General features: G+C 35.1%; 1 protein-coding gene across 8 annotated transcripts in view; it reads right to left on the bottom strand.

Annotated features, from left to right (window-relative positions):
- The window catches only part of arhgap29b (Rho GTPase activating protein 29b), a 69,750-nt gene that overhangs the window by 5,540 nt on the left and 36,847 nt on the right, over nt 1-27,363 (bottom strand). For 4 of the 8 annotated variants that reach the window (XM_005163312.6, NM_200111.2, XM_005163315.6 and 1 more), the window contains 16 exons: nt 27,224-27,296; nt 25,776-25,830; nt 22,530-22,685; nt 22,380-22,444; nt 21,527-21,637; nt 21,355-21,435; nt 21,102-21,269; nt 18,317-18,454; nt 16,092-16,282; nt 13,549-13,721; nt 10,457-10,588; nt 5,660-5,758; nt 3,129-3,292; nt 2,851-3,039; nt 2,604-2,741; nt 1,128-1,354 (listed from right to left, as the gene is read on the bottom strand). In XM_005163312.6, the coding sequence (XP_005163369.1) occupies nt 1,128-1,354; nt 2,604-2,741; nt 2,851-3,039; nt 3,129-3,292; nt 5,660-5,758; nt 10,457-10,588; nt 13,549-13,721; nt 16,092-16,282; nt 18,317-18,454; nt 21,102-21,269; nt 21,355-21,435; nt 21,527-21,637; nt 22,380-22,444; nt 22,530-22,685; nt 25,776-25,830; nt 27,224-27,296 (2,160 nt within the window). The remainder of the gene's footprint in view (nt 1-1,127; nt 1,355-2,603; nt 2,742-2,850; nt 3,040-3,128; nt 3,293-5,659; nt 5,759-10,456; nt 10,589-13,548; nt 13,722-16,091; nt 16,283-18,316; nt 18,455-21,101; nt 21,270-21,354; nt 21,436-21,526; nt 21,638-22,379; nt 22,445-22,529; nt 22,686-25,775; nt 25,831-27,223; nt 27,297-27,363) is intronic. The other 4 variants (XM_005163314.6, XM_073913406.1, XM_073913410.1 and 1 more) reach the window with 1 other exon arrangement.

Below are 27,363 nucleotides of genomic sequence, written 5' to 3'. Positions count from 1 at the left end.
AAAAATGTGATTAAGTGCTGGGTTATATTTCACTAAACACATTCCAAACACTCATTTTAAAAGCATACTGGTAAACTTCAGACGCAATAGAAGAACAAACTCAAATGACGTCATTTCAAACAAATTCCAGCTGAAACCAAGTTCTTTTTCAGTTTGTTTTAGCTGTTCTACAAAACAAACCACAGCAAACTTTTGAGGGAGTTCGTTTTGGCTTCTAAACACCTTCGTCGTACCATTGGTCCATGGTGATTACATAATCAATAGGTGTGTTCTGAAACTGAACTCGTCTGACCCCCCAATTTATCTCTAATATTAGGGATTAGACAAGAAAACAGCATCCAAAACAACACTAGCCAAATAAATACACAGGAGTGTAAAGTAGCAGAGCTGGTACAGATATATCTGTAAACTTCTAGTTGTGGCGCGATGTTGAGTAGACTCGAAACAGAGCCCTGCATCAAATACTGATCTAAAACTACTTCTTTAGCTCAACTAACACTAATAGACTGATTCCATTTAAACACAGAAACATCCTAAGATGCCACTAAAACAAATTAAAATGACAGAGAAACAAGGCAAATCGAAAAAAGCAGATGTTAAATCAAATGAAGCTAATGGCGAAGAGGGATCACCACGTGCTAGCCAAGAGTCTGCGATTCTTGAGGCTGAAACCGGACTTTGATGTGTGACTTGACGGTTTACTCGAGTCAATTAACAGAGTGCAGTGCAAGCTTAAAGCTCAAACAAAGAGAGTAACAGAAACTGAAGATCATATCGGCAAGAAGATACTCAAGAAGACAACGTCTCTGAGCTGCAAATGCAAAATTGCAACATGGCACAGAAATCCTCTCATTAACTGTACAATTGCTCATAGAGAGATTTTGAAGGCTCTGATGGAGTCAGACACCAGACAAAAAAAAACACATCATTACACTATTACACATATCATGCACTAGAAAAAGATGTGATGCGCCACCATGGCTGTTAGCTAGATGTTTATGAAACTCTTCTCTCTCTTAGCCACCATTGGTGTTTTTATCAGGTGTTAACATCTTTTTACCCTTAAACGAAGAACGAAAATAAAGTTAGTCTAAGGGTTTTTAGGTTCTGGTTTTGTGCTATTGTACCTGTGCAGATGTGTGACGAGGAACTGCAGGGTTTTGTAGTGGGGCGCAGGAAGCTGTCGAAGGAGATCTCTGACTTTGAAGAGCACTCTTTTCAGCTCAGTGCTGAGGCCCAGCTGCTCTCCTGCTGATTTCTCTTTAGCTGAGTCTGTCTTGTCCATGTTCTGAGTTTCTTTCGCCAGCCCAATGACATCGTTATAATAACGATACAGAATCAACGGCTCTGGCAACTGAAAAACAAATAATTCTTATTTATTTTTCCTGTTAGACAATGTCAATCAAGGTAGGTTTAATAAATGTATTATTTTTTCCCTTAATGAGCTATCAAACTCTCCAATTTACAACAAATACCATTTATTTGCTCAACGACTAACAGATTTTTTAAAAAACCCTTTAAATTCTGATTGCATATGCTTTTTTGTTGTTGTTGTTGTTTTTTAGTTTTAACCCTCATAATGCATTTGGATTCATTTTGACAATGAAGAAATATACATACACATTCCTAAAAAAGTGAATAGGGAGCAACACAAAAAAAAATCCAATTTATTTCTTTTATATTAATTATTTAAAAACATTTAAAAAAATATATAACCATTTAAATTATGGTAAACAGACAATGTTTCGCGTTTGGTTAATTTTGCACTATATTTGAAGTATTAATCTGTGTCAAAAAACATATTTCAGTTGGGGCAATAGCCTAGTGGTTACAGCGCTGCAATCTAGTCCGAGTTCGAATGCCTGCATGAGGACATTTCCCAACCTTACCCCCCTCTCTCTCTCTACCACTTCGTTTCCTGTTTCATTACTGTCCTATCTAATAAAGACAAAAAGGCCAAAATTAATAAATAAATCTTTTAAAAAACAATAATATATGGCTACATAGGTGAAAGCAACCAATCTCCTGTGCCATGTAGTTAATGACTGTATTTTCTACGAAGGTTATGGTTTTATGGTGTTGATAAGAAAATCATGTACTTATTTTATCAAGCTTTGTTTGTCAAGTGTTTTTAGGGATGATCTATCAACATGGTATGGCAATCTTTCTGTAAATCTGAAATTAAAATATTTTTAATATTATCAGAACTGCTACAAAACTAATAGGATCTGAAACTTTTACTAGTATACAAATATTACGAGCAATGCACTCAGAATGAAGTGAAAAGAATTTTAAGTAACCCATCTCATGTACTCTTTCCATTTTTCCTTTTACCTTCTGGTAGAAGATACAGAACTTTTTGCTGGAAGCGCAACAGACTTAAGAACTCTTTTATTCCAGTGCCAATCATTCTGTTGACCACTGATCGATAATGTATGTAATTCTTTTGCATGTTGGCTTATTTTTAATTGTCATTGTGTCAGAACCTGCTGAAGTGCATTTTTTTTAAGTATCCGAAACCAAAACTGCTTAAAAAATGGGTGAGAACTATAATGTCAAGTTTCATAAAGATGATGAATCTAGGATTGTTTGTTTGACCACACCTGTCTCAGGTAAAGCTTCAGCACGTTGCTTATGTCATGCGGGTGGAGGTCAGAAAGCTCCACTAAGTCCTTTCCATTCTCAAAGGCCTGGCACAGCTTTTCCACACGAGACTTCGCCCCATTCACCCGATAAATGCCCTTAAAATACATTAAAAAAAAGACGTGACTTAAAAAATGACTCAACACATTGAATAAAATCTACTCCATTCAGTTGCATCGCGGCTTTTAATAATAAGCCAATGTTTACCTTAATGGTCAGGGCACGACTCTCGATTTCTGAGGTGCATTTTTTGATGATGAAAGGGATGCCGTCAGGACTGTTCTTTACTACTTGGGCAAAGTCAATCCCGAAGAGGTGCAGTCTGCCCTGGAGCTTCTTATGACCACACTGAATGGCAAGAGTCTCCAGACATTTCTTATGACAGGCCAGGGAGCACTACAGAATATCAGATCATAGAATGGGTACCAGCTCTAATAAAGCCTGAACACAGTCTATTTAACTGTTGATTATGATGATGATTGTACCTCCTCACACTCTGCCCCATGGAAGACCACCAGACTGTCACACTCTCTGCATTTGGAAGGCGCTCGCAGTTTTCGTAGTTTGTGTGTGTGAGCTGCTTTTGACATTTGGGCATTGCGGAAAGGGCCTGGAGAACTGGCTGTTTCCATCACCATTTCAGAGAGGCCTTAGACGAGAGAAGACAAGATACGTTTGAAAAACTGATTTACAAATAGTTTTAAAAACACTGAGCTGGTGCACCAATGAATAAAGCTTTGGTATGGCCATTGTATCATCAATAATCTTAAAACAATAGTTCACCCCAAAAAAGAAAATGTTGTCATACAGTAATTTCCTCACCCTTCATTTCACATAAAAATAAAATATAGATACATAAAAAGGTCTAAAAACTGCAAAGAATTAGTAATGGAGCATCAGAATTTGCAGTTTTCTTATTATTATACAGATATTTAACCCTTTCAAATATATATATATAATGTTATAAAATTTAGTTTTAGGGTCATTTTGGATTATATTCAGGGTTCTTACACTTTTTCAAAGTTCAGACTGTTAGCACTTTTTTAGCACTTTCCAGGTCCATTTTCAAACTTTTGAACTTTTTTTTCAAACAAAAATATTTGTACAGTACTTCTTCATCACATGACATCTGATCCTAATTGTTTTTTTATTCTATAGTATAGTATACTGCAGCATTCTAAGGATAATTTTGATAGCATGTTTACTCCAGGCCCAACACTGAGCTGCTTTCATTTACTTTCTTAAATGTAATTTACTTGTATCTTAAATGTGTAACATTCCATCTTAAATGTATATTTGTTTTAATTTCAAAGAGAAAAAAGCAGATCATGCTACAGGCACATGTGCAGACTTCAGCATTTTTTCATTTAATGCAAAAGCAAAGAGATTCATTTTAGAGATTTTGGTGCGTCAGAACGAGGACGACCAGACTCAAGAAAAGCTTTTTCCTAAAAGCAATTACCATCCTCAACTCACACATACCATCTAACATTTACATATTGTAAATATCTCCTGTCTCCAGAATTGTTTATTCCCCTCACCCTAGTGCTTGTCATCCCCTATTTTGCACTACTGTTTATCGTCTAGAGTTATTTGACTGTAACTTGTTGTTTAGTGTGATTTGTACTTACATGTTTGCACTGAGTAATGATATTCACTAAATCTCATCACACATGTATGTAATAAATAAAATGACAATAAAAGACATTCTATTCTATTCATTTTTTTTTTATTTGAATAGCTAACTATTATTACCTATTTTGTAAGATATATTGAAAATTACATTTTCAAGCAATTTCATGCACTTTCAATTTTTTTTGAAAACACTAAAATAAAATTCAAGCTTTTTTAAGGATTTTCGGCACCTGTAAAATCCCGTATTTTTTCTAGACTTTGTATATAAAATGTACTTATTTTAAAATTTACTAATTTATTTTTTTGCCCACAACACAGAATTTTGGAACAGTACATTGTTGTTAACATAAATAGAAATGCACATTTGTAAGTTCATTCTTTTTTACCTGACAGTGAATACAAATGAAATTAGTACACTGTACAACCCAAAAAGTTAAGGTAACTCAAACCATTTGAGGAAACCGATTGCAACAAACCATTTAAGCTCAAAAACTAATCCTAATGAGTACTGTGAACTTAATCAAATAGAGTAAATGAAGCAATTTGAGCACAGTAAAACCCAATAAATGAAGAGAACTCAAACCAACTGAGTACTGTAAAACCCAATAAGTTAAGGCAACTCAAACAGTTTGAGGAAACTGATTGCAACAAACCACTTCAGTTAAAAAACGAATCTATATGAGTACTGTGCACTTACTTCATTAAGTTGAAGTAATGAGGTATTGAATTAACTCATTATCTTCAACACTGAGTTTAAAACTCTTTTCAAATGAGAAGAATTAACTTTCAGTCAATTTTGAGTTCACTTCACTTATTTCATTTTAAAAAGTTGACTGTTAAGTTTTACAGTGTAAGTGTAAAGGTTATGTATACTGATCTGATGTTGTTTTGTTAGAAATAAATATGTATATTGGACATTTTTCGCTTACTATGGAAGCAAATGGGGACAATCAATTTTTTTCTTAATTAATCAAAATGTCTCCTTTCTGTATTTATTAAAAAAAATAAACATTATCTTTACATTTTAGGGGGAAATAAAAAGACATTGAATGATTCCGGGTTTTATTTCCATGAAATTAATGACTAAGTATTTTTGGAGGAACTGTAATCTTTCTGCTTCCTCAACTGTATTTCCCTACTTTTAAGATCTGTTTACATTCATCAATTATGACTGAAAAGCAACACTTTTGTTGGACAGGAACTGTTAACTGTGGCATTTTGCCAACATCAACATCAAGCCCATCTGCGCAGCTGCACTAAAAGCAAAAACATGGGCGCGAGCAATTCAGCACTTGTGTAACAAACACAAACTTGTGGTGTGTCATCACACATCTATGAACACAGACGCTCACAATCACGCTATTCACTTTGGACTACAAACCAGTATCGGATGGGGAAGGTGGCTCCCTCTCATCCAGGTCATCCGCAGAAGACATGGTACCAGTGGAGGGAGTTCTGGGAAGCCTGCGTTTGAAATCTCCTGTAAAATGAACACACACACACACACATATGTTAGATATTTCCGTCCTGCAGAGTACTTCTCCATCCTGTCCACTGAGAACTAGGTCAGCCGCTTTACAAGCAAAACTTACAAACATGCCTAAACCAGCAATATTTTTAGAGGAACTTCTTTTAAATTTGAACACATATGTAGAGCTCAACAATTAAAATGGAAGATTCAATTAGCTAGAGTGAAAGCCTTTTAGTATGTGACAATAACTGAATTGTAACTTTTCTGATCAGGCCGGTGTTTCATTACATTTGTTGATGTTGTTTGCTAGTTTTTCTGTGATTGAATGTTGTTGTATTGAAAATAGTTACTTGAAAATGTGCATATGTATATCTGGCTAAACTACATGATGTATCAGTTTATAACACATTATATCCCATAACATCAGATGTCAAATTATCAGCTGTGAATCTGAATATCGCCATCAAATTCAAAACATATACTCAGGAGATGTGTGGCTTTTGACCTATTACATTTCTGTATTGCTCCAGGACTAAATTCATATATTTGTTTCTGAAATAATCAAATGTTCTGTGCGGTGCATTTTTTTTTTTTTTACATTACTAAAGCATCTATAACTTTTTTTTTCATTTTGAGCATTATAAACTCTAGATCAGGGGTGCATAAAATTTTTGCATGAAGGTTCAAAAACCAATTATCATTGAGAGCCGTGAGCCGAAGATAAAAATACTAAACTATTTTACATTAAAGTTGCCATGGTTAATTTCCTTATTTATTTAGAAAACATTGCTTTTAATTGTGTTAACTAATGCGATATAATCATTTTTTTTTTATTATAACCTATTGCAATAAAAACATAAATAATCACATTTATAACACAGTGGAGTTAAATGCTGAATACAGTAGTCAAGCAGAATATGCCTTTGCCTTGATTTGCTCATCAAAGTCTCTGCATTGTTCTCTGTTTGTCGGTTGACGGTATTTAGGTTTTAAACTAAATTACAGCATTTAAACTGAAATATTTCATTTATCATTTCATATAACAATAAAACAAACTATTAAAAGTGTAATATCTCAGCACTTTATCACGTCCTCCAACTCACCAGGGGGTGCAGCGATATTGCCCTATACTCCTCAACATTTGATGGCGGTAGTGACTCTTGTTCCTTTAAACTCCCCTGTAATCAGCCTATTCACCGCCACCTGTTCTTTGCTCTATATTCACCTTATTCTTCGCAGACGAGCGAGCGCTGCCATTTGAATCTTTTTGGCTCGAGACTTCCGGTCTCATTCACTTCCATTCATTTTTTAACATTAAAAACTGCTCGTTTTACTGCTTGATGCTGCAAACTGATATTTCCTTATTATATTATTCTACTTGGTCTATATAGTCATGCACACTTTTGTTTGTAGAGCGAGTAGTCTTACTGCTTTCTGCCGTTTAATATTCCTAGTCATTTCTCCCATAGGCGACTGAATCGGAAGTTCTAAAACAATCGTGAAAACAGGCGCATTTTAGAATAAGGTCAATAAGACTGCTTTGTATCTTGCTCTGTGTTCAGTTCTGAACCCTACCTCATAGTTGCCTCGGCAGTGTTCAGTTAAGTTATTCTCAAGATTTTTTTGCTTGCATTTTATTGTTCTGAGACCCTTTTGTCTATATTATTTTGCATGTATATTAGGAAGCTCGGATTTCCTATTTTTGTTTTACTTTATTAACCCTGGCGGTAGAGAGATATTGTCTCTCCTTTTTGTCATATTCTCTTCAGTAAACTGTATTATTTTTTAAATTTATCTGCTGTGGACTAACTTTGTTTCTCCTTTGCTCTTGGGCCACCAGTCGCTGACTTATGCCTAGTTCAGACTGCGTGATTTTATCCCCGATTTTGGCTCGACGACAGGTCTTGAGAAATCACAGACAAATGCCTAAAATCGCAGGCAAATCGGTGCTCATGCACGTGAGTAACAATCACACAATGTGAACTATCAAAGACGCGATCTGAGATAATTGCCGATGAGTCGCTGATGTCTGCGAGATATTTGGCATGCTAAATATCTGGAGCTGTCGGCGATTTAAACCATGCTGTGTGAAAGGAGTTTTGACTGATAATTACATCGGCGATTGCCTACAACCAATGAAAGAGCAGCATTCACTTGTGTGTGTGTGTGTATACCTGCTGCAGGCCAGCGGGAGGCAGGGGGAGAAGTTAAAAGCACTCATTTTCGGTTTATTTAGTCCCACGAAATTGAGGAAAAACTAGTGGAGTTTTGACAGAACTCAGGAGCAACCGTGTCTGTTTGACGTTTCATACAGAAAAAAATTAGTTATTACCAACTTAAGTTGAGGAGAAATGGCTAATTCCCTTTAAACCAAGGTGAGCAAATATGTTATTTTTTACCCTATTAAAGGCTTCTTTCTCATTATGTAGTTAATAACAAAAGATACAAAAGTTTTTGTCTCTGAGACGTGGTTTGGACGAAGTTGTCTGCGATTCTTTCTTTTGTAAAGTCATGCAATGTGAAGGTCCCAGTCGCCGATCCATCTTGCAGTGTAAACAAAGCAGCGACGAAATGTTAGCCCAGATAGTCATGCAGTGTGAAAACATCTGTGACACGACTACTTTGAAAATCATGCAGTCTGAACTCGGCATTAGCTCTTGTAGTAAGAACTACTGCTAACCACACCTTAGACCCGGGTTCGATCCCCACTCAGACCATTACAAAAAGGTTACATTAAATTTGATATGACATTACCTAAACCATCCCCATCATTCTCTCTTTCTTAGATGGGGTGGTGGGCTAAATCAAAGGTTACCATGGGCCAACTTTGGCCTGCGGACCCTAATTTGGGCATCTCTGCTCCAGATGATGGATAGTAAATCCCAAAATGTCTTCTTTCCAAAGATTTCTAAACTGAAAATGTAGACCAAATTATTCAGCAACTGTTACTGTTTTAATTCGGGAAGGTCATTTTTGAGAAAGTGCCTCTGACAGTGAGGGTGAAAAGAACACCAATTTAGTAAAAATCTACTTTTGCATGCTTTCTTCGTTAAATTTGAATATAAACTCATAAAACACTTGGCTTTCAAAATATTTGTTCTAGGTTATTACCAGACTGATTTCATGTGTTTGTATTTTAAGTAAATATTTAACACAGTACAATTTTTCTTTCTCATTACTTCATAATCTATAACTTTTTATATCTTTTAGCATGAAAATATTCAAGATGGACCATAGTAAGGCCCAAAGTGTTGTCTTTCCATTGATGCCTAATTTCTGTTTGTTGCTCTCTAGGGTCAAGAACTGTAACTATTTTAAGTTAGGTAGGTGTAAATGCACATGAGTTGGTGCTGGCTAACTTAAGTATTTGTAAGACATTTATTGTTTAAAAATCTGGTAAACTATAAACAAAAAGTTGTAATGAATCAAGCAAGTTATCAATCAATCGAAAAAAGAATTTAAAGAATGAACAAATAAACAAATTAGTAAATAGGTAAATTTGAAGTGCACTCAATCAACTGAAGCACTGAGAGAACTGAATAGTGATTTTTGGGATAGTGGAATGAATGAATGAATGGATGAATGAATGAAAATAATAAGAAGGAAAAAGGGATACACAATTAAATTATTATATAGATAACCCCGCAAATAATAACAAACCATTTTGGGTGTAATTTTGATGTTGAGTCAAGCCTAAAGGGGTATGGATAATTTTTTGCTTGACTGTACAATTGACTGTCTCCACAGATCAGTATGGTACGGTTTGATACAGTACTATACCCATTTATTTCCATTTCCATTGTCAATAGTACCAAAACAGCAAGCTCCACTGTAGCACTTTTTTTGTCACCCTTTTGTAAGGGTACCAAACTAGGCTCGCTGCAAAACACTATTGGTTTACAGAGAATCATCACTCACTATCACATGCAACAAGACAAGGAAACAACGTCACAGGATTTGAAATACACAATTGAAACACAAAACCATAATCATACAATGGCGTCATATGAAATACAATGACAATGTGAAAAAACAGAAGCATGCCAAGAAGCAAGAAGAGGATCTGCTGTATGTCCTCTATTTTGGTAAACGGGGCTGTTCAAGTCACGTCTAAATTTGTGAAAAGCGAGAGAGATGGCTCTTCCTCCATCTATTTGCATGCATTTGCCACTTGTGTACATTTGATATAATGAACTTGAGCACACAAAGAACGTGATATGTGCACACATGGCTTTCTTGTTTGAGCGAGAATGATGCAGATCACAACTTTTAGCCATGGGCAGTGGCAAAGTAAGCCAAATTAAGGTAAAAGCTACTGAATCATACAGTACTGTACTGTACTATTAAGCTTATTCTGCAATTTGAAAGTGTGCTCATTTTAGAACTTCCGATACAGTTGCTCATGGGAAAAGATGGGAAAATGGTCAAGTACTTTGCTTTACACACAAGTGTGTTCATGACTATACTTAAAAGTAAAATTATATACAATAAGAAGAAAATATGGATAACAAGCTCATTTTAATGATTAAAAATCAATGTAAGTGAATAAGACCCGAAGCCCCGAGCCAAAAAGATTCTAATGGCTGCACCCACTCGTATGTAAGGAATAAAGCTAATAATGAACAGTGGTGCTTAGTGGAAATGAGGTACAAAATACTTTAAAAGATGTATACTATTTTGTAGAAAAGCATGCATCGGAAAAAGCACCTGGACTGGCTGTGGGGGAGTCCATGGAGCGAGACTCGCTGCTTCCTCCAGCGCTCTCTGAGTCACTGCACATCCCTCCTCCACCGGCACTGCCTGAGCTCCAGGCCCGCTGAGAGCCCTGCGTCCTCGGCACTACAACACACAACATCCACCTCACAATCAACTTACACCTCAGAAATCTCTATCCTAAATTTGATATCCTTGATTTGATTGATTTTGAGGAGGAGAGAATCAAATAATATACAATAAATGACAAGCATAGGTAAATACAATAATGCAAAGATACAAATAACATGAACAGTGCTTTATTGCTTTCAGTGTAGTCAAATAGTATTTGAAATTGAATAATTAAATGAAAACTTATACTACAGTAATCATTATTTAAATAATTAAATCAAATTAATCTTGATTAAAGCCTAAAACAGTGCAATTTATTATGCTTTGATGCTTTAAACCTGCTTGAAATGCTCAAACAGGCCTTTAAAACACACGCAAGTAATTCAAATTCACTCTATTATGGTTAAACTTTGCACACATCTGAAATCTGTTGTGCCTGATAGTCTACTAATCCTAACTGGACATTAAAGATCCTGTTGTGTGACTATTATTTATGAGCACATTGCCTTATCCATTCTGAAACTAAATATTGTGCAGGTCTAGTGCCAGTCTGGGTGCTGCAGTAAATGTGCGCTCAGGCTTATGATGTCACAGCATCATGGGTTTTTTGGAAGCTGTGGGCTAATCTGAGTTTGAGTAATAATGCAGACTGTTGGAAGCTGTAAACAGCCAAAACTGGGTGAAAAACCAAGTGGACACGTCAAGCCATTAAACTAATAAGCTGTAAAAGATTTTGAAGCTTGGCAAACAAAAGCACCTAATACTGCCAAACATTTAAGGATCTTGATTAAGTTGGAAGAAAATAAATGTCTTGCCGCTTTAGAGTCTAACAAACAAAAGTTGAGTAGATTGAGTTCCCCTGAAGAGTGTAAAAATTAGCTCTTTTTTTTTAATTAACCCTTGTGTCTAGTTCAGGATTTTTGCATCCACTTTGAGGTGATTTTAAGGTTTAATTTGACCAGAACATTCCCTTTGTGTCAGCAAATGGAATGATTTTTGGAGACAAATCTTATTTCGACACATATAATGGGAAAATGCATTGAAAGTAAAAAACAAAACAACTCCACAATACACTGAGCAAATTTACTACCCTTTTGTTGTTTGTGGTTGTTTTTGCCCCATTGACCCATCGAAAATCGAAAACCACAAACAATTAAGAATGCATGATTATTTGATGTTATGGCTTTGCAATCAAAAATTGTTGCTATAACAGAAGTCAATGGGGCAAAAACAGGCACAAACATAATGAAAGGGTAGTCAATTTAAACAATAACCAAGGGTTAAGTGGGGAAACTTTGGCTCATTGGTCTACCACTCTTCACCAGGTGCAAACACAGATACATGGACACGTTTCAAAGCCACGTCAATCACCTGGGGCCTCATGTACGAAGACTTGCGTGGAAATCTTACTAAAACATTGCGTACGCACAAAGCTGTAAATGTGCGTACGCAGAAAAAAATTCAGATGTATGAAACACTGCGTACGCCGAATCTCACGCATATTCTTTTGTACATCTGAATGAACGTGAAACTGAGCGCAACATGCACGAGCACAAAACCCCTCCCTGCCTCCTCCCCCGTATGAATATGCTAATGACTATGCTAATGTCAAAACCCAACGAAAAAGCAATGGCAAAAGCAAGCAAAAAGAGAAACTTTGAACAGAATGTGAAATGGAGGTGCTGCTTTCGGAGGTAGACCGGAGAAAAGCGGTGTTATTTGCAAGTTTGTTCGGCGGAATTAACAACAAAAGAAAAAAAAAAGAGTGGGAGAGTTTAGCTGATACGGTTAACACAGTTGGGTCTGAACATCGTACTGAGTGCATTTAAAAAAGAAATAGTGTGGTTTATATCTGTAAAATGTTGCAGTACCCTTCGCAGTCTCAGTGGCGCACCTCATAAGAAGCTCATGCACTGACACGTTCGAGCATAAACTCGGCTCGAATCCAGCGTCTGATGAATTCATTCTTCTTTTTTTCTCCCGCTACATATCAGATTTTGCCAACTATTTATCACGAGAAAGACAAGTAGGAATCATCAATAAATTTGTGCATCATATTTTATTTGCACATTTATTGAATGGAAATGTTTCTGATTCACGCATGCAAATTTATCTTCAGATAGTGTCTTTATAGCAATGTGCGTGCAGTAGATAGCTCAGATTACATTGGGAAAACAGGCGACCGCTGCAAATTGTGCTTTAATGTTTAGCTGGTCAACTGTATGGTATGGAAATCTTACATACCTACTATATGAACCCGTCTCATACAGACGCCATTGCAAGGATCAGACACTTTGTAGAGAAGAATTTAACACAACTGCCTCTAGGAGTCGCCAATGGAAATAAAACAGACACGCACAAAAAATGTGCGTACGCCTGCCAGAAAGCTGCCGTGAACCTGCGCAAATTCCCACGTTCAGTTCATTGTTAGTAAATCCAAACGTGAGCGATTCTGAGCGTGAAACCTGGCGTACGCAAAGTTTTTGTGCGTACGCAGCGTTGATACATGAGGCCCCTGATCTGTCTATGAGCTGACATATGAGCAATCTGCTGATGGATCAACTGATCGACGTGGCTTTCGAAATGCTCAAATGACCTAGTATCTGTGTTTGCACTTGGTGAACAGCGATGAAGAGTGGTAAAGCGATGATCCTTTACGGCCAATTTTCAGTACCAAAATCTACCAACCCCAGCCCTAACTACTGTTTTCTCACCATATTTTTTGTTGTTTTATTTTCAGACTACCTTGCCTATGTGAGATATGCTAGTTGAACATTTGTACATCAGGGTCATAAAAGACTTTCATACATTTAAGTGGTCTCTTTTAAGTGGTCTGAGCAAAGTTTGACCCTCCAAATAATAATAATAAAAAAAAAACATAAACACTAAGAGAACTCAGAACTTCAGGAGATCTGGGTTTGTTTCTTTTAAAAGAGAGTTAAGGGTGAAACACCCTAAGCTACAGCATGTCTTACCTTGCATGTCTATACTGCTGTTGGAGCGCCTCTCTGCAATCTTGGCCTTGCATGGCTGCATGTTACCCTCCACCTCGTCTGCGCTGTGATTATCCATAGATGTAGCAGAGCCCTGCGACAGGTTCCCATGAGACGAGCGGGTGCTGTTCTGAGACCTCTTATGAAGAGACATTCTGGAAAGGAAAGACAGGTGTTAAATCACACATTTTTACACATTTTCCAAAATGAAAATTAATTACTATTTCAAGCATTTTGCATTTTAAAAAGCGTCTAAAATGACAGGCTTATGTGTTATTGTATTCTATAGTATAGTATAGAATTCACATAAAAAAACTCATGGTATGCTTGCCCTAGGGCTGTGCGTTTAACCAAAATTAAATTGCAATCGCTATTTACTTTGTATATATATATATATATATATATATATATATATATATATATATATATATATATATACATATATATATATATATATATATATATATATATATATACATATATATATATACATATATATATATATATATATATATATATATATATATACATACATACATATATATATATATATATATATATATACATACATATATATATATATATATATATATATATATATATATATATATATATATATATATATATATATATATATATATATATATATATATATATATATATAGAATACAATAACACATAACATCTGATAACAATAATACATTTTATTTATAATGTGCTCTTTTATAGCCAATTGAGTGAGCACACTTTGTCTGCCCAATCAGATTTGTGCAACCAAACTATCCAAGATGCCCACAATAAAACAAACAAAAAAAAAGCATGGACAAGTGGGATAATGACGTCTGCCGCTTCAGAATAATTAATAGATGAATTCATATCAAAGAAAAACAAGACATCAGTATTATGGGAATATTTTGTTTCAAAGTCGCAGACACTAAACAAAAACAGGTCATTTTTAAGAGTTGTCACAGAGTTATTGCCACAGCATAAGGAAATACAACAACCAGCACCTAAAAAGCACCACAGGCAGCTATATGAGGAATGTCTTGGTAAAAAGTTAACTAAAAGTATTGCCACTGACACTCAATCTAGTAGCTAGCAACAGCAAGGTACAATTTCAGAATTGTTTGCAGCTTTTACAGCCTATGAAAAAACATCACGAAGGCTTAAATTATTGCAATAATTAAATGGCAAGTCAAATAGAATCAAATCAAATCGCAATACCTGGTAAAAAAATAAATAAATACAGGGCTCAACAATAAAGACTGGCCCAGGGCCACTGTGTGAGGCACTTGGGGCAGTAAACAGGATTGTTTCTGGCCTCATCGGAGCTGCTTTGTCACTAAAGTTTTATTTGTTTGCGACTATTTGTCAATTGCGTATGAATACATTCTTAGAATCAAGAAACAGTTTGTGCTTTTAAATGCTACCTTCTCTGTATTGTCATGAACACTATATTGCTTTTCGATTCCTCTTCTCTGATTGGATGTTGTGAGTATGTTTTTTTTTTTTTTTTGGTAACCTGGTAAAAACCAGTACAGCGAAGTTATGGCAACATCAAACTATGAGGCTAAAAGAATGTCTTGGAAGCAGACATTTACGTGGCTTAGAAATAGCTATTAATTTTTCTTTTTTTGGTGGGACCAGTAAAAATATTTGCAGGGCAAGTACAAATCTGAACCACTGGTAAAAAAAAAAAAAATCCTTACCACTGAACCCTGAAATAAATTATAATTTTTTTTTTTTTAAACATTCTCATTTAGATATTTTCCCCAAATCGCACAGCCCTAGCTTGCCCCAAGCTAAACATTGAATTACTGCCGCTTACTCTCCTAAAAGTCCTTTACTTACTTTTTAAATTTGTCATCTTTCATCTTTAATGTATATTCATTTTAATTGCATGGGTTAATGGTTGTAATCTCCTTGCATTTTGTCTTCTCCCACTACTTAAGCAAAGGTTGTAGATAAATAAAAGACAGTCAGATCATGCTACAGACTACAGAGTTTTCATTTCATGCAAAAGCAAAACAAGTGTTAATTATAGATAATTATAAATATTAATAAACCAATTTAGTTTCAAATTCATTCGCAAAAAGCAACGTAAATAAATTTTCAAGCAGTTTCAAGCACCTTATCCAAAATCGAAACACTTAAAAGTCATTAAATGTCAAGCATTTTCAAGAAATTCCAACAGACCTACAAATCCTGCATATTATAAAAATACAGGCAAAACAGGCAGCACGAAATCTCTGTTGATTGTGAAATGGGTTACTCAACTGGCAAGCTTAAGATTGAATAGACTGTAAAGGGATGTGATAGCACTGGCCAGTCTGTTTGACGTGGGTGTGATTCAGAGGTCAAGCAGAAAAGCAGAGTTTACACTGGGCAGCGATTACAGAGAGCAGAACTCTTGGGTAAACAACACGCTATTACCGACCGTTGTTTCGTTCGTCGTTCTTCCTGAGGAAGATGCAAACAATGCTTGCCTTTCTCTGGTCTACACGGAAACTTGAGTGTGGACTTACCCCGTTTTTGAGGAAGCGGTGATGTCCTGAGACAGAGACTCCAGCCACACACGCTCTTTAGGGAGACTGCGCACAAATTCAGAGTAGCGCTGACCTGGTTCGTACTTCTTGGCTTGTTCGCTTAGAGCTTGGTAGTTGACGGACAGGGGCATAGTCTGAGCCTGCTGCATCTGGAACCAGTTCACTGTCACCTACAAGAGGGTGTGAGAAAATTCAGTGTGCAGTAATAGGGGGAATAACAAATACATGTTGAACATACATATACTATTGTTCAAAATATTCAATACGATAAAAAAACAGCAAAGAATGCATTCAATTCATCCAATTTAGCATTTACAGAAGTTATAAAATATTACAAAAATTATGCAACATACAGTTGAAGTCAAAATGATCAGCCCTTCTGTGAAGTTTGTTTTTCTGTAAAATATATGATGTTTAAGAGAGGCAGGAATTGTTCACAGTATATCCTATAATATTTTTTCTTCTGGACAAAATTTTGTTTTATTTCGGCTAGAATAAAAGCAGTGTTTAATTTTTAAGAACTATTTTAACGTCAATATTATTAGCCTCCTTAAGCAATATTTGTTTTTGATTCAGAATCAGAAAGAGCTTTATTGCCAGGTATGTTCACACATACAAGGAATTTGTTTTCTTGACAGAGCTTCTACAGTGCAACAGAACGACAGAGACAGGACAAAAAAACAGATAATAAATATATTTTAAAAATAGAAGTAAGTAGTGAATGCAAATATACAACTGGACAAGTGTACATACAGATATATTACTATATACAACGTTATATGTGCAGCAGTTGTGTGCAAACTGGCATGTAAAGTATGTTGTTAAATAAGTAAGTGTATATGTGTTTAAAATAGTGATGTTGTTTCACAATTACTATAATAAGGTGTCCATGAAATAGAAGAAACTGTTTCTGTGGCGATCTGTTCTGGTGCACAGTGCCCCGTAGCGTCGACCACAAGGTAAAAGTTTAGAGAGGCAGTGTGCTGGGTGTGAGGGGTCCAAAGTGATAAAACTATTATGTTGGTTACAATGTGTTATTGGTAATCCTGCTATAATGTGGTACTAAAACTATTAGAAATGTGTTGAATGAATCTTCTTTCCGAACTGAAACAGAAATTGAGGGAAAATATATACAGGAGACTAATAATAATGAATTCAACTGTATTTAAAATATGTTACAATATGGTAAATTTTTATGGAACAGACATGTGGTTGAAAAGATTTTTAAAAAGTACTTTTTTCATTACTACTTAATAAGAAGTAGTAAAAAACAAAAAAAAAAACAAATATATGTTGCACAAGCAGTTAAGCTGCACACAACTGTTAACAACACTGATCTTGAGCACCAAATGTGCAAATTAGAATGACTGGAATGATGACTGCTGGAAATTAAGCTATGTTGCCGCATGAATAAATTACATCATAGAATATACAGTAAATTATTTTATTAGTTTATGTATTTTGTAGTTTTAGTGTATTTAGATTGTGTTGCTTGAGGTGTATTTAAATTAGATCTTTTTGAATGCAGCTTTGGTAAATATAAATATGTAAATACAAATAAAAATGTAAATATATACAGTTGAATTATTAGTCCCCCTGAATTATTAGCACTACTGTATATTTTTTCCCCAATTTCTGTTTAATGGTGAGAAGTTATTTTTTCTTCACATTTCTAAACATAATAGTTTTAATAACTCATTTCTGATTTATTTTATTTTGGCCATGAGAACAGTACACAATAAATATAAAAATAAATAATAATAAATAAATAAATAAATAAAGACTAGGTTAAATTGTTAAATTAAATAGTTCTGCAGACAATAGGTTAAATTGTTAAATTTGTTCTGTAGACAATTAAAAAAAATATTGCTTTAGGGATTTAATAATATTGATTAAAAAAGGGTTTCAAAACATTTAAATTGTGTTTATTCTAGCCAAAATAAATCAAATAAGACTTTCTCCAGAAGAATTTTTTTTTATAGGAAATACTGTGGAAAAACTCCTTGCTGTTTAACGTCGTTTGAAAAAAAAAAAAAAAAGGCTAATAATTCTGACTTCAACTGTACATATAAAATTATTATTAAAAACCGAAGCTTCTTATATAAGAATTAAATGAAGAAGAATTAAACAAAGAAGAAGAAGAAGAAAACCGCTGCGCATTTTTCAACAGTAGTGTGTAATAGTGTTGTGACAGGGATACAGACCGCTTTGAGGGTCAGGTCACATTGGAAGACCAGCTTCCGAATCTGTGCGAGGATCTCACTCTTAGCGTTTGACAGGCTGACCTTCTTGGCCTCCAGATCGGCCACACAGGCTTTATACTGCTCCTGCGCTTCCTCTGCCTGGAGTTACCACAAAAACAGACCATCAGCCAAGCAAAACACGAGTACAGTCATTTTACTAGCCTGTTTTATGTCATTTCTGTGCCATCAAGCCATTCAAAATACATTTTAGAAAGAAAAATCCTGCTCATTTGTTTTTTTTCAAATGGTATGTGAGGTAATTTCTTTTAGTTGTTAGAGGTTTACAGAATGATACAGCAACAATAATGTATAGTTTAATGTCCATCAGGGTTTATACACCTTTCCCAACATCAAATTTAAGCGCTTTTCAAACACTTTTAAGGTCAAACTTTTCCAGCACTATACAAGTTGGGCAAATTGCAAATTTTATATACCTACTTCAACACACTATATCAGATGCTATTTCTAATAATTTTATTAACAGCAATGAACATTCGAAGTGAATCAAATATTTTTTTTCAAAACTGCCCAAGGAGAAGAATGGCTGTTGTCATGTAATGTAATGTGTATTTATATAACGCATTTATTGTGTATGGCCATACACCCTAAGCGCTAAACAATCTTGCACTTCCACAGGACAACGCCAGTGCGCTCAACACAACATTTATTGGTGGAGTGGAGAGACTGAGGTTACATCCCTACACTTTTTGAGAAGTCCCAAAGGATTTTTAAAGACCACAAAGAGTAAGAAACCTCGGTTTAACGTCTCATCCGAAAGACAATGCTCACTGACAGTATAGTGTCCCCGTTACTTTACTGGGGTATTAGGACTCACAGAGACCACAGGTTGAGGGCCCCCTCCTGGCCTCACTAACACCACTTCCAAGAGCATCCTAGTTTTCTCATGTGGTCTCCCATCTGGGTATTGACCAGGTTCAGCCCTGCTTAACTTTAGTGAGTAACTGGTCTTGGGCTGCAGGATTATATGGCTGTGGCTGTGTTGTTCAATAGGTTTTGGACAATTTTATTGAAAGTTAACGATCCACTTCAGATTTTGACTACTGTAGTATAGTATAGTATAGTATAGTATAGTATAGTATAGTATAGTATAGTATAGTATAGTATTCTAAGGAAAATATTTGATGGCATGTTTGCTCCAAGCCCAACATTAATTTACTGTCATTTACTCTCTTAAATGTCATTTATTCACATCTTAAATGTGTCATCTTTCACCTAAGAGTTATAATTATTTTAATGAGATGTATTGTTCACTTATGTACTGCTAATCACATTTTTATATATGTTTAAAAGTGCAGTAGGGGATTGTCTTCAGAAACATTTTTGTTGTGCTGGTTAAAGGCTCTTCCCATTCTGATAGCAATGATTAAAGTAAATTATCTAAATGCATTTAAATGTATTTGTATATTCTGGGTAAGGCATAAAACTAAAAAATGTTCATCCAATGAAATATTGTTGGGCAGACAATTCCCATAATTCTGATAAGTAGCTCAAACTGTCTGTCAGCAAATGTAGATTTGTACATCGGCAGGTTTGGGACTGTGTTTTAAAGATATTATGCTAACCGGTTAGCATTTTGGAAGATCACCTATTGCACATTTAATCAAAGCAGGCTCCAGAGTTTATAGTTCATACAAAAAAAGTTTTATTTTAAATTCTTATTTTATTAATTACATTTTATTATTATTAATATTTAATCTTATTCTATTATAACTATTTAGAGAAAAATAAATTATTAAGAGCAACACATTAGATTTTCAAGCATTTCATCCAAAACCTAAGCACTTTTCAAACCTTAAAATGACTGGTAACACTTTACAATAAGGTTGTATTATTTAATGTTAGATAATGTATTTACTAACAATAGACCATTTTGAGGGATTTAAAAACAACCAATGGTCCCAACGTATTTCCTGTTTTACGTTTTTCATTTTTATAGATTACGAGAATCCAAAAAAGCCACATATTGATAAATAATGTTATGATAGCTGTTTTGACATTAAGCAATGATTGAATTGCCTCTTGATACAGTTATGAAGTAGTTTGATAACAATCTGGATTAAAATGGTCTATACAATTATTACAGTATTTATTCTTCTTTGTTCATGTTAGTTAATGGAGTTAAAGGGCTAAAACTTTAGAATAGTGGTTCAATAGTTAGTCTATGAATAGTCTTTTAAAGCCTTTATTACTCATGATTGAACACATAGTAATACATTATTAAAAATCCAAAGTTGTGCTTGTTAACATTAGTTAATGCACAGTCAGTTAACATGAACTAATGTTATTTAACTTAAGTAATATAACTAGCTTGAACAACGATGAATGAATAGAGTAATAAATGTATTACTAATAGTGTGTTCATGTTAGTAAACACATAATGGACCATTATTTTAAAGTGTTACCATTAAACCTCTTCGCTGTTAATTTAAGTTAACCATCAAAGCATTAACTAATATTAAAACCATGAATTTTAATCATGTATTAGTAGATGTTCAACTGTTCAAGTGTGAGCAAAACACTAGAACAACATTCAAGCATTTGCTAGGTTTTCTAGCACTCGTATTTTTACACATAACATCGTTGTTAAGGAAAGTCTCACAAGCTCTGTGTTTCTTATTGCTGCTTTGATGCATAGTAAACGCGGACAATAAACTCAAGGGTGTGTCTGTGTGTGTGTGTTGAATTAAAAGCTTTAAAAGTTTTTATAGTGTAATTTCTACAGTACCTTCTGTAGGGCCTCTTCCTCAACTCTGCGTTTCTTCTCCAGTGTCCTGCCTCCAGCTGCTGGCTGCTCCTCCTCGGTACGGCTGGTCGAGCTCCGGGCCTTCTCGTATTCCTCCCTCTTCTGCATTTTCAACAGCCGAGCCTTCTTTAAAGCACTTTCTGACTCGTTCTGAAAACACACGTAGGTTATGTGCTATCATTTTGAAGAAATGTTGAGTTAGTGATGAAATTCCAATTCAAATAGGCATTAGTACCATTTTCTTCAGCTCTCTTTGCCATTGTTCTTTAATCTCTTTCCTCTGCTTGTCCAGGTCATTCTTGCGGGCCAGCAGTGGCTGTTGGAATAAGGGGAAAATGTGTGGAATTTAAGGAATTGATTTGTTGAATAGTTGGCTAAAAGCGTTCGGAGGAATCAATAGAGGTTACCTGTGTGAATTTGTTGGTCTGAAGAGCTGCAGCCGTTTGGAGCAGTACATGATTGTACTCGATTTCATTTTTAAAGGCAGAGACATAGATATCCCGGAAAGGCATGAAATCCTTAAGATAAAAACAGAAAATTTTAAAATACTGTCACTTTATCACTGAAATTGACTATTAAAAATATTTTAGAAAGGGTTCAAAACACAATAAAAATATAAATAGTGTGAAAAAAGATTTTATATGTCTAAACATGTAATATGTAATCTTGTAATTTGTGATATACAAGATTACAAACTCATATTAAAATCTGAAATGACCTTTATTGTACTTTAAAATAGTAATTTAAGGTCATTAATTCCTGTAACTCCTTTAGGCATTCGAGGGAGGAGGGTAGGTTATGGTATTTAATTAAAGATTATGAGGGCAAAATATTTTAGCTAAACATTATATTGCACAGATACATTGTTTATCAGGTGAAGTTTTTTTTCTCTCTCCGCTGTCGCCACTGCCTCGCATGGTTCAGGATTGGTAGAGCTACGCATCGATGAATTGGCTCTTCAGTGTTTGAACTCTCAGTAATGATTAAATCACACTGAATCTGAGCTAAACTGAACTGAACTTAAACACTAAAACCTGAACCACACTGTTCCAGTTACTGAACCACACTGTTCCAGTTACTATGACCATTTATGTGAAGCTGCCTTGACACAATCTACATTGTAAAAGCGCTATACAAATAAAGCTGAATTGAATTGAATTGAATTGTTTATGACAAACCTTACAAACATAAAGAAATAAGAAGAGTGCATTTTCATTTATGCTGACTTAAACAAAACATTGTACTAAACAAGACCATTACCTGTTGACTTGCTACAGCCTTTGCGGATTCTGCCATCTTGGCAAAGCTTTTGGCACATTCCATGTCTGTTAAAAAAAAAAAAAAAAAATCAAACATTAAAAATCAATGTTTAGAAACAAAATTCAAGATAAAGCTTTAAGAATGACTGACCCAGGCTTAGGCGTTTCTCCACCCAGGCCAGAACGTCTTTGGTGTATTTGGACCAGGCCTTGGCATAGAGCAGAGCCGACTCTACACCGCTGTCATTCTTCAGGAGAAGAAGGTCCACCTGCTCCACTGTGGACAGTTCTGGAGACAGAGAATGGTCTGAAAACACCCAGAACACCACACATGAGCACACACATACGAAAAAAAAAAACAGACAAGTGCTCCACAATGTTTAAAACAATTGCTGAAACTACACAGAGGTTCCCTTTGAAGACATTTTTATTTCCCCAACCTCGTCTCTGCTTTTTAAAACTATCATTTAAAATCTACTATTAAATGTCACCACCTTATACAGTTTACAAGACAAAAGTTACAAGGCAAATTTTACAAGTCAGCCTTATTAAAGGCAGCAATTGAGGGCAGGCTTGCTTGTAAGAGGTCTAAATATTCCACAGCCTCCCACTTGATGGTGATGAAGTGCTTCTAAAACTGACACTAATGTGCGGTAGCATTAGATGCATGTACGATATATTGCGTGGCATGAATGTGTAAGTTCGTCTCATAAAATCTGTGCTTAACCTTCGTCAAATGCACTGACACGCAGTTCAGCTGTACCGAATCCAAGCACCCGCCCAATAAGCCACATGTGGTTCCCATTCCTCACACAAACGTCCAAAAAAGCCCAAAGAATGTCAACCATTTGGCAAACAAGAAGAACGTTAGACTATATGAAAAACAACACAAGTGTGAAGGTACAGGGTGTGTGGAGTTCATGTCGATGATGACCCGGTGCTAACGCAGTTCATCTGTCTCTCGTCTAGAACACCTTTCATCTGTAGTTTGTTTAAACTTTGTTGAAGTTTGTGTTTCTGTTGCTTAAGGGTATATAAAATTGGTGATGAGGGCTAGCAATTTGGCCTAATATCAAAATCATAAATAATTTAACATTTTAACTTGATAACGATTAATGAACGATTATTAAATTTATTAACAAGTTTTGTAAAGTAAATATGCTCATATTACAAGTGAGACATTTTTGAATGAAGGGTGCATTACTTGATTGTAAAATAATTGAAGGAAACACACACTATCTACTGTCTATGTCTATTTTCAATGTTAATTTTTTAATATTAAAAGTAGAAAATAAGCTATAGCTATAAAATAATCTCTTCTAAAATAATATTTTAAACAGTGCATTTCTTGAATCTTCTGTTAACAAATACTTTATGCAAGTATTCATTTTATTGTAATGGAAAATATCCTTTTTCTGGCTCCGCTTCCAATTACCGTCAATGAAGTGCAAACTTGTGACTTGTAATTACATTTTTTGAAAGATACCCATGTGTTCGACGCAGAAGTATAAAGTAGCCTTAACAAAGCGGGATTTGTGACTCTACAGGTGATAGGGAAAGTAGTTGAAAAAATTAACCTGGAAAAATTAGATCCATTATAGGTTCTGAATGTCAATTTTGATTACTTTTCGATATACTGCCGGGCCCTGCATATGCTGATATTCAATAATTCAACATATCGTAATAAGGACATGAGCTATATTGAAATAGTGGACACAAAACAGTGTGAACAATTATTTTATTATTTAAACTTTTACAGTATCTTTTAACAATATTCAGATTGTTGTTCATCACAGTATCAAATGCTTAGGCACCAATTACACAAAAAAAATTTTTGGCATTGAGAAGCAGATTTTTTAATTGTTTTCTTTATGGCCATGAGATTATGTAATTGTGCTCTGTGCACCTGCATTTGAAAAAAAAAAAAAAAAACTTTGTGGAGAGAAAGCTTGAGATGTTATACAAACCAGCACCAAGACCATCGATAGGCTGGCTGCCTAGTAACAAAAAAGGCGCAGCACACTGCTCTTCTCTAAAAGACCAAAAAGGCAGTCAGGTGTGCCTCGTGTTTTCATAACAAAAAAGTGCGTTTGCTGTGATTGGTGTGAACTCCTTTTTTGTTTACTAAGACAGTAACTGTGTTTTTTCACTACAGTGTCCAATCTGCGCTCTGTGCTGCTGGCAAAGCTACAACTAGGCATGGGACGATAACTGTTTTTAAGGTATGCTGCAGTTTGAAAAAGTCTAGGTTTTAAAACCGCTCAATTATTCTGCCATAATTTCCCTACGGTACATTTAACAGTTTTTTTTAATGTTTTTTTTGTTTGTTTTGTTTGTTTTTCAGGACAACAGTATCTCCAGGAAAAAAGATATATCCAAAAATATAATTTTAAATTGTAATAAAACCCGTTTTTGAAACTAATGAAGACAGCAGAAGTCTATTATTCGTTTAAATTAACTAGCCTGACATGTTTACTGTTCCTGAATATTATAAATGTTTCTCAAAATAAAATAGATTGTGTTCAATGGAATGGGTTTTTCTGTTCCGCAAACACTCAGAAACGTCCGTCAACATCTTGCCTTGCCTACTTTTCACAGCGATTGGTTGCAGCCCAGCATTTTTCTCTTGCCATTTACTTACAGTTGAGAAATGCCTAACATTTCTGATGCTTACATCTACTATAAACACTTTCTCCTTGTTGCCTTCACTTCCATAATTCCTACGTAACCACTTATGTTCAACATTTATATAAATTAACTAAAAACGCTTGCTGGGTTTTCAGTTCTCCCAACCTGCCAGTAGAAACATGCCATAAGGTGGCATTTATTTAGTTATTAACTTAACTAAAGTCAACCTAATAACAATTACTAAAGCATTTATGTATCTTAAGTGATCTTAATTTCTTAGTCAATTCCTGATAACACATTCAAATCAAAGGTAGTTTATTAACAGGAGTTAAACTATTAAAATCCATTTTTTTTTTTTGTCTATTAACTTTAACATATAACTATAACATGCCTATTTCTGTTTCTATAACTGTTGATTGTAATGCATTAATCAATGTTTACTATGGAGAATGCAACTTATTGTACTTCGCAATCCTTTTGCAAAAGTAATTTGATTAAAATTTAAATATATACATTTATCTACAAAATATAGGCATACCCTAAGTATTTTGTGGTTATTATACAAGTTAAAGTAATGTATTTTGGAGCTTGGGTCAATATTGTAATGATTCATTTTACAGTGATAAAACATTCAGCAATTAAATCGCAACAAGAACATTTGATACCAGCAGAAACATATTCACTGTAACACTTCACCTGCTATCTTTGCGATAAAAAATGTGATGGAGGGATGCAAGACGTAAAAGAGATGAAAAGAAAATCCATTTACCTGCCAGATCGTTTTGACTGCAGCCTCGTGAATCTTCAGAGAGGTTTTCAAAAGACTGGAAGAGATAAAGGGAAAGATGTTTCACACGGGATGAGGAGTTTGATTACAGAGGTGAAGGATGAAAAAGAAGCTGCTTCTTTTGAGGGTTCGTCTTTTATCTCATCTTTCAACACCTCGGTGGATCAAAGCTTGAAACGCCTTGCTCTTTAAATCACAGAGGCCAGCCATGGTTTCATTATTTTCAAAGCAGACAAATAAACATAAATGAAGAGTTTACTGAACAGAAAAATGATCATTATTCACTCACATCTGTTCTTAAAATATAATAAAACAAAAACAAAACGTATGTACAATCTTGACAGAGCTTTTGTTGCCATGCAATTTATCATACTACATTGCCTGACAAAAAAATCTTGTTGTTGATCACAGCTGTAAGAGCAACAAATAATAACTTGACTTCAAGTTGATCATTTGGAGAAGTGGCAGAAGGTAGAATTTACTGATGAATCATCTGTTGGACTGCATCCCAATCATCACTCATACTGCAGAAGAGTTATTTGAACCCACATGGACCCATGATTCTTACAGAAATCTGTCAAGTTTGGTGAAAGAAAAATCATGGTTTTGGTGCTACATTCAGTGTGCAGGCGTGTGAGAGATCTGCAGAGAGGATGGCAACGTCAACAGCCTGAGGCATCATGACATTTGTGCTGCCCATTACATTACAAACCACAGAAGAGGGCAAATTTCCAGCAGTGTGCTCCAGGACTGGCCAGCCCAGTCACCAGACATAAACATTATTAAGCAAGTCTGGAGTAAGATGAAGAATGAATGCAAAGAATCTTGATGAACTTAGGGAGGATATCTATCCTGTACATTATTTTTGTTAAGTGACAAGGCGTTGTCTGAATAAAGTCAGCACTTGCTGTCCTAATTAAATAATTAAAAATCAAGGCATAATCATATTTTACTTTAGTAAAATAAGCGTAATCTAGAGACTTTTGCCTTATATTTAAGGAACTTCTGATACCAAATGATTAACTAGAAATCAAGTTATTATTTGTTTTCCCTAAAATTTGGATCGGAGACAAGTCTTTTGTCAGGAAGTGTATATATCTCAAGTACCAAAATGGACAAAGAAATCACATGATACTTCTGTTTACGTTTATAAATATTGAACAGCTTAAATTTCAGTCTGCCTCTCAAAAGCTATCGTTTGGCTCCGGAAGACACAAAATTCAGCACGCAAGTCATAAGGACTACTTTTATTGTGCCTCATATTGGCAGATCTGATCACTATAAAGTCTTGTTGTATCGAAATCAGCTGACAGCAAAATGTGTGTGACACTAAATAATGTTTTTTTTTTTTTGGGTCAACTATTTGTAAAGGCTTTTGAAGAGCCAACATATGACCTATATTAAAAAAGGCAATGGAGGTAACAACTTACACGACTTCTTCTGGCTTGGGGATACCCCAACCTGGAGCCACCGTCCACATCTCCCATAAGGAAGTCAGACACTCTGAGGTGGAAAAGAAAGACATTTTACTGCTGGTACACATAAACTAGCCTTACATAAACTGCTATAA

This window comes from Danio rerio, chromosome 2 (assembly GCF_049306965.1).
Source record: "Danio rerio strain Tuebingen ecotype United States chromosome 2, GRCz12tu, whole genome shotgun sequence".
NCBI lineage: Eukaryota > Metazoa > Chordata > Actinopteri > Cypriniformes > Danionidae > Danio > Danio rerio.
The sequence above is the reverse complement of the archived record's forward strand: the minus strand, read 5'-3'. Positions and strand labels throughout refer to the sequence as shown.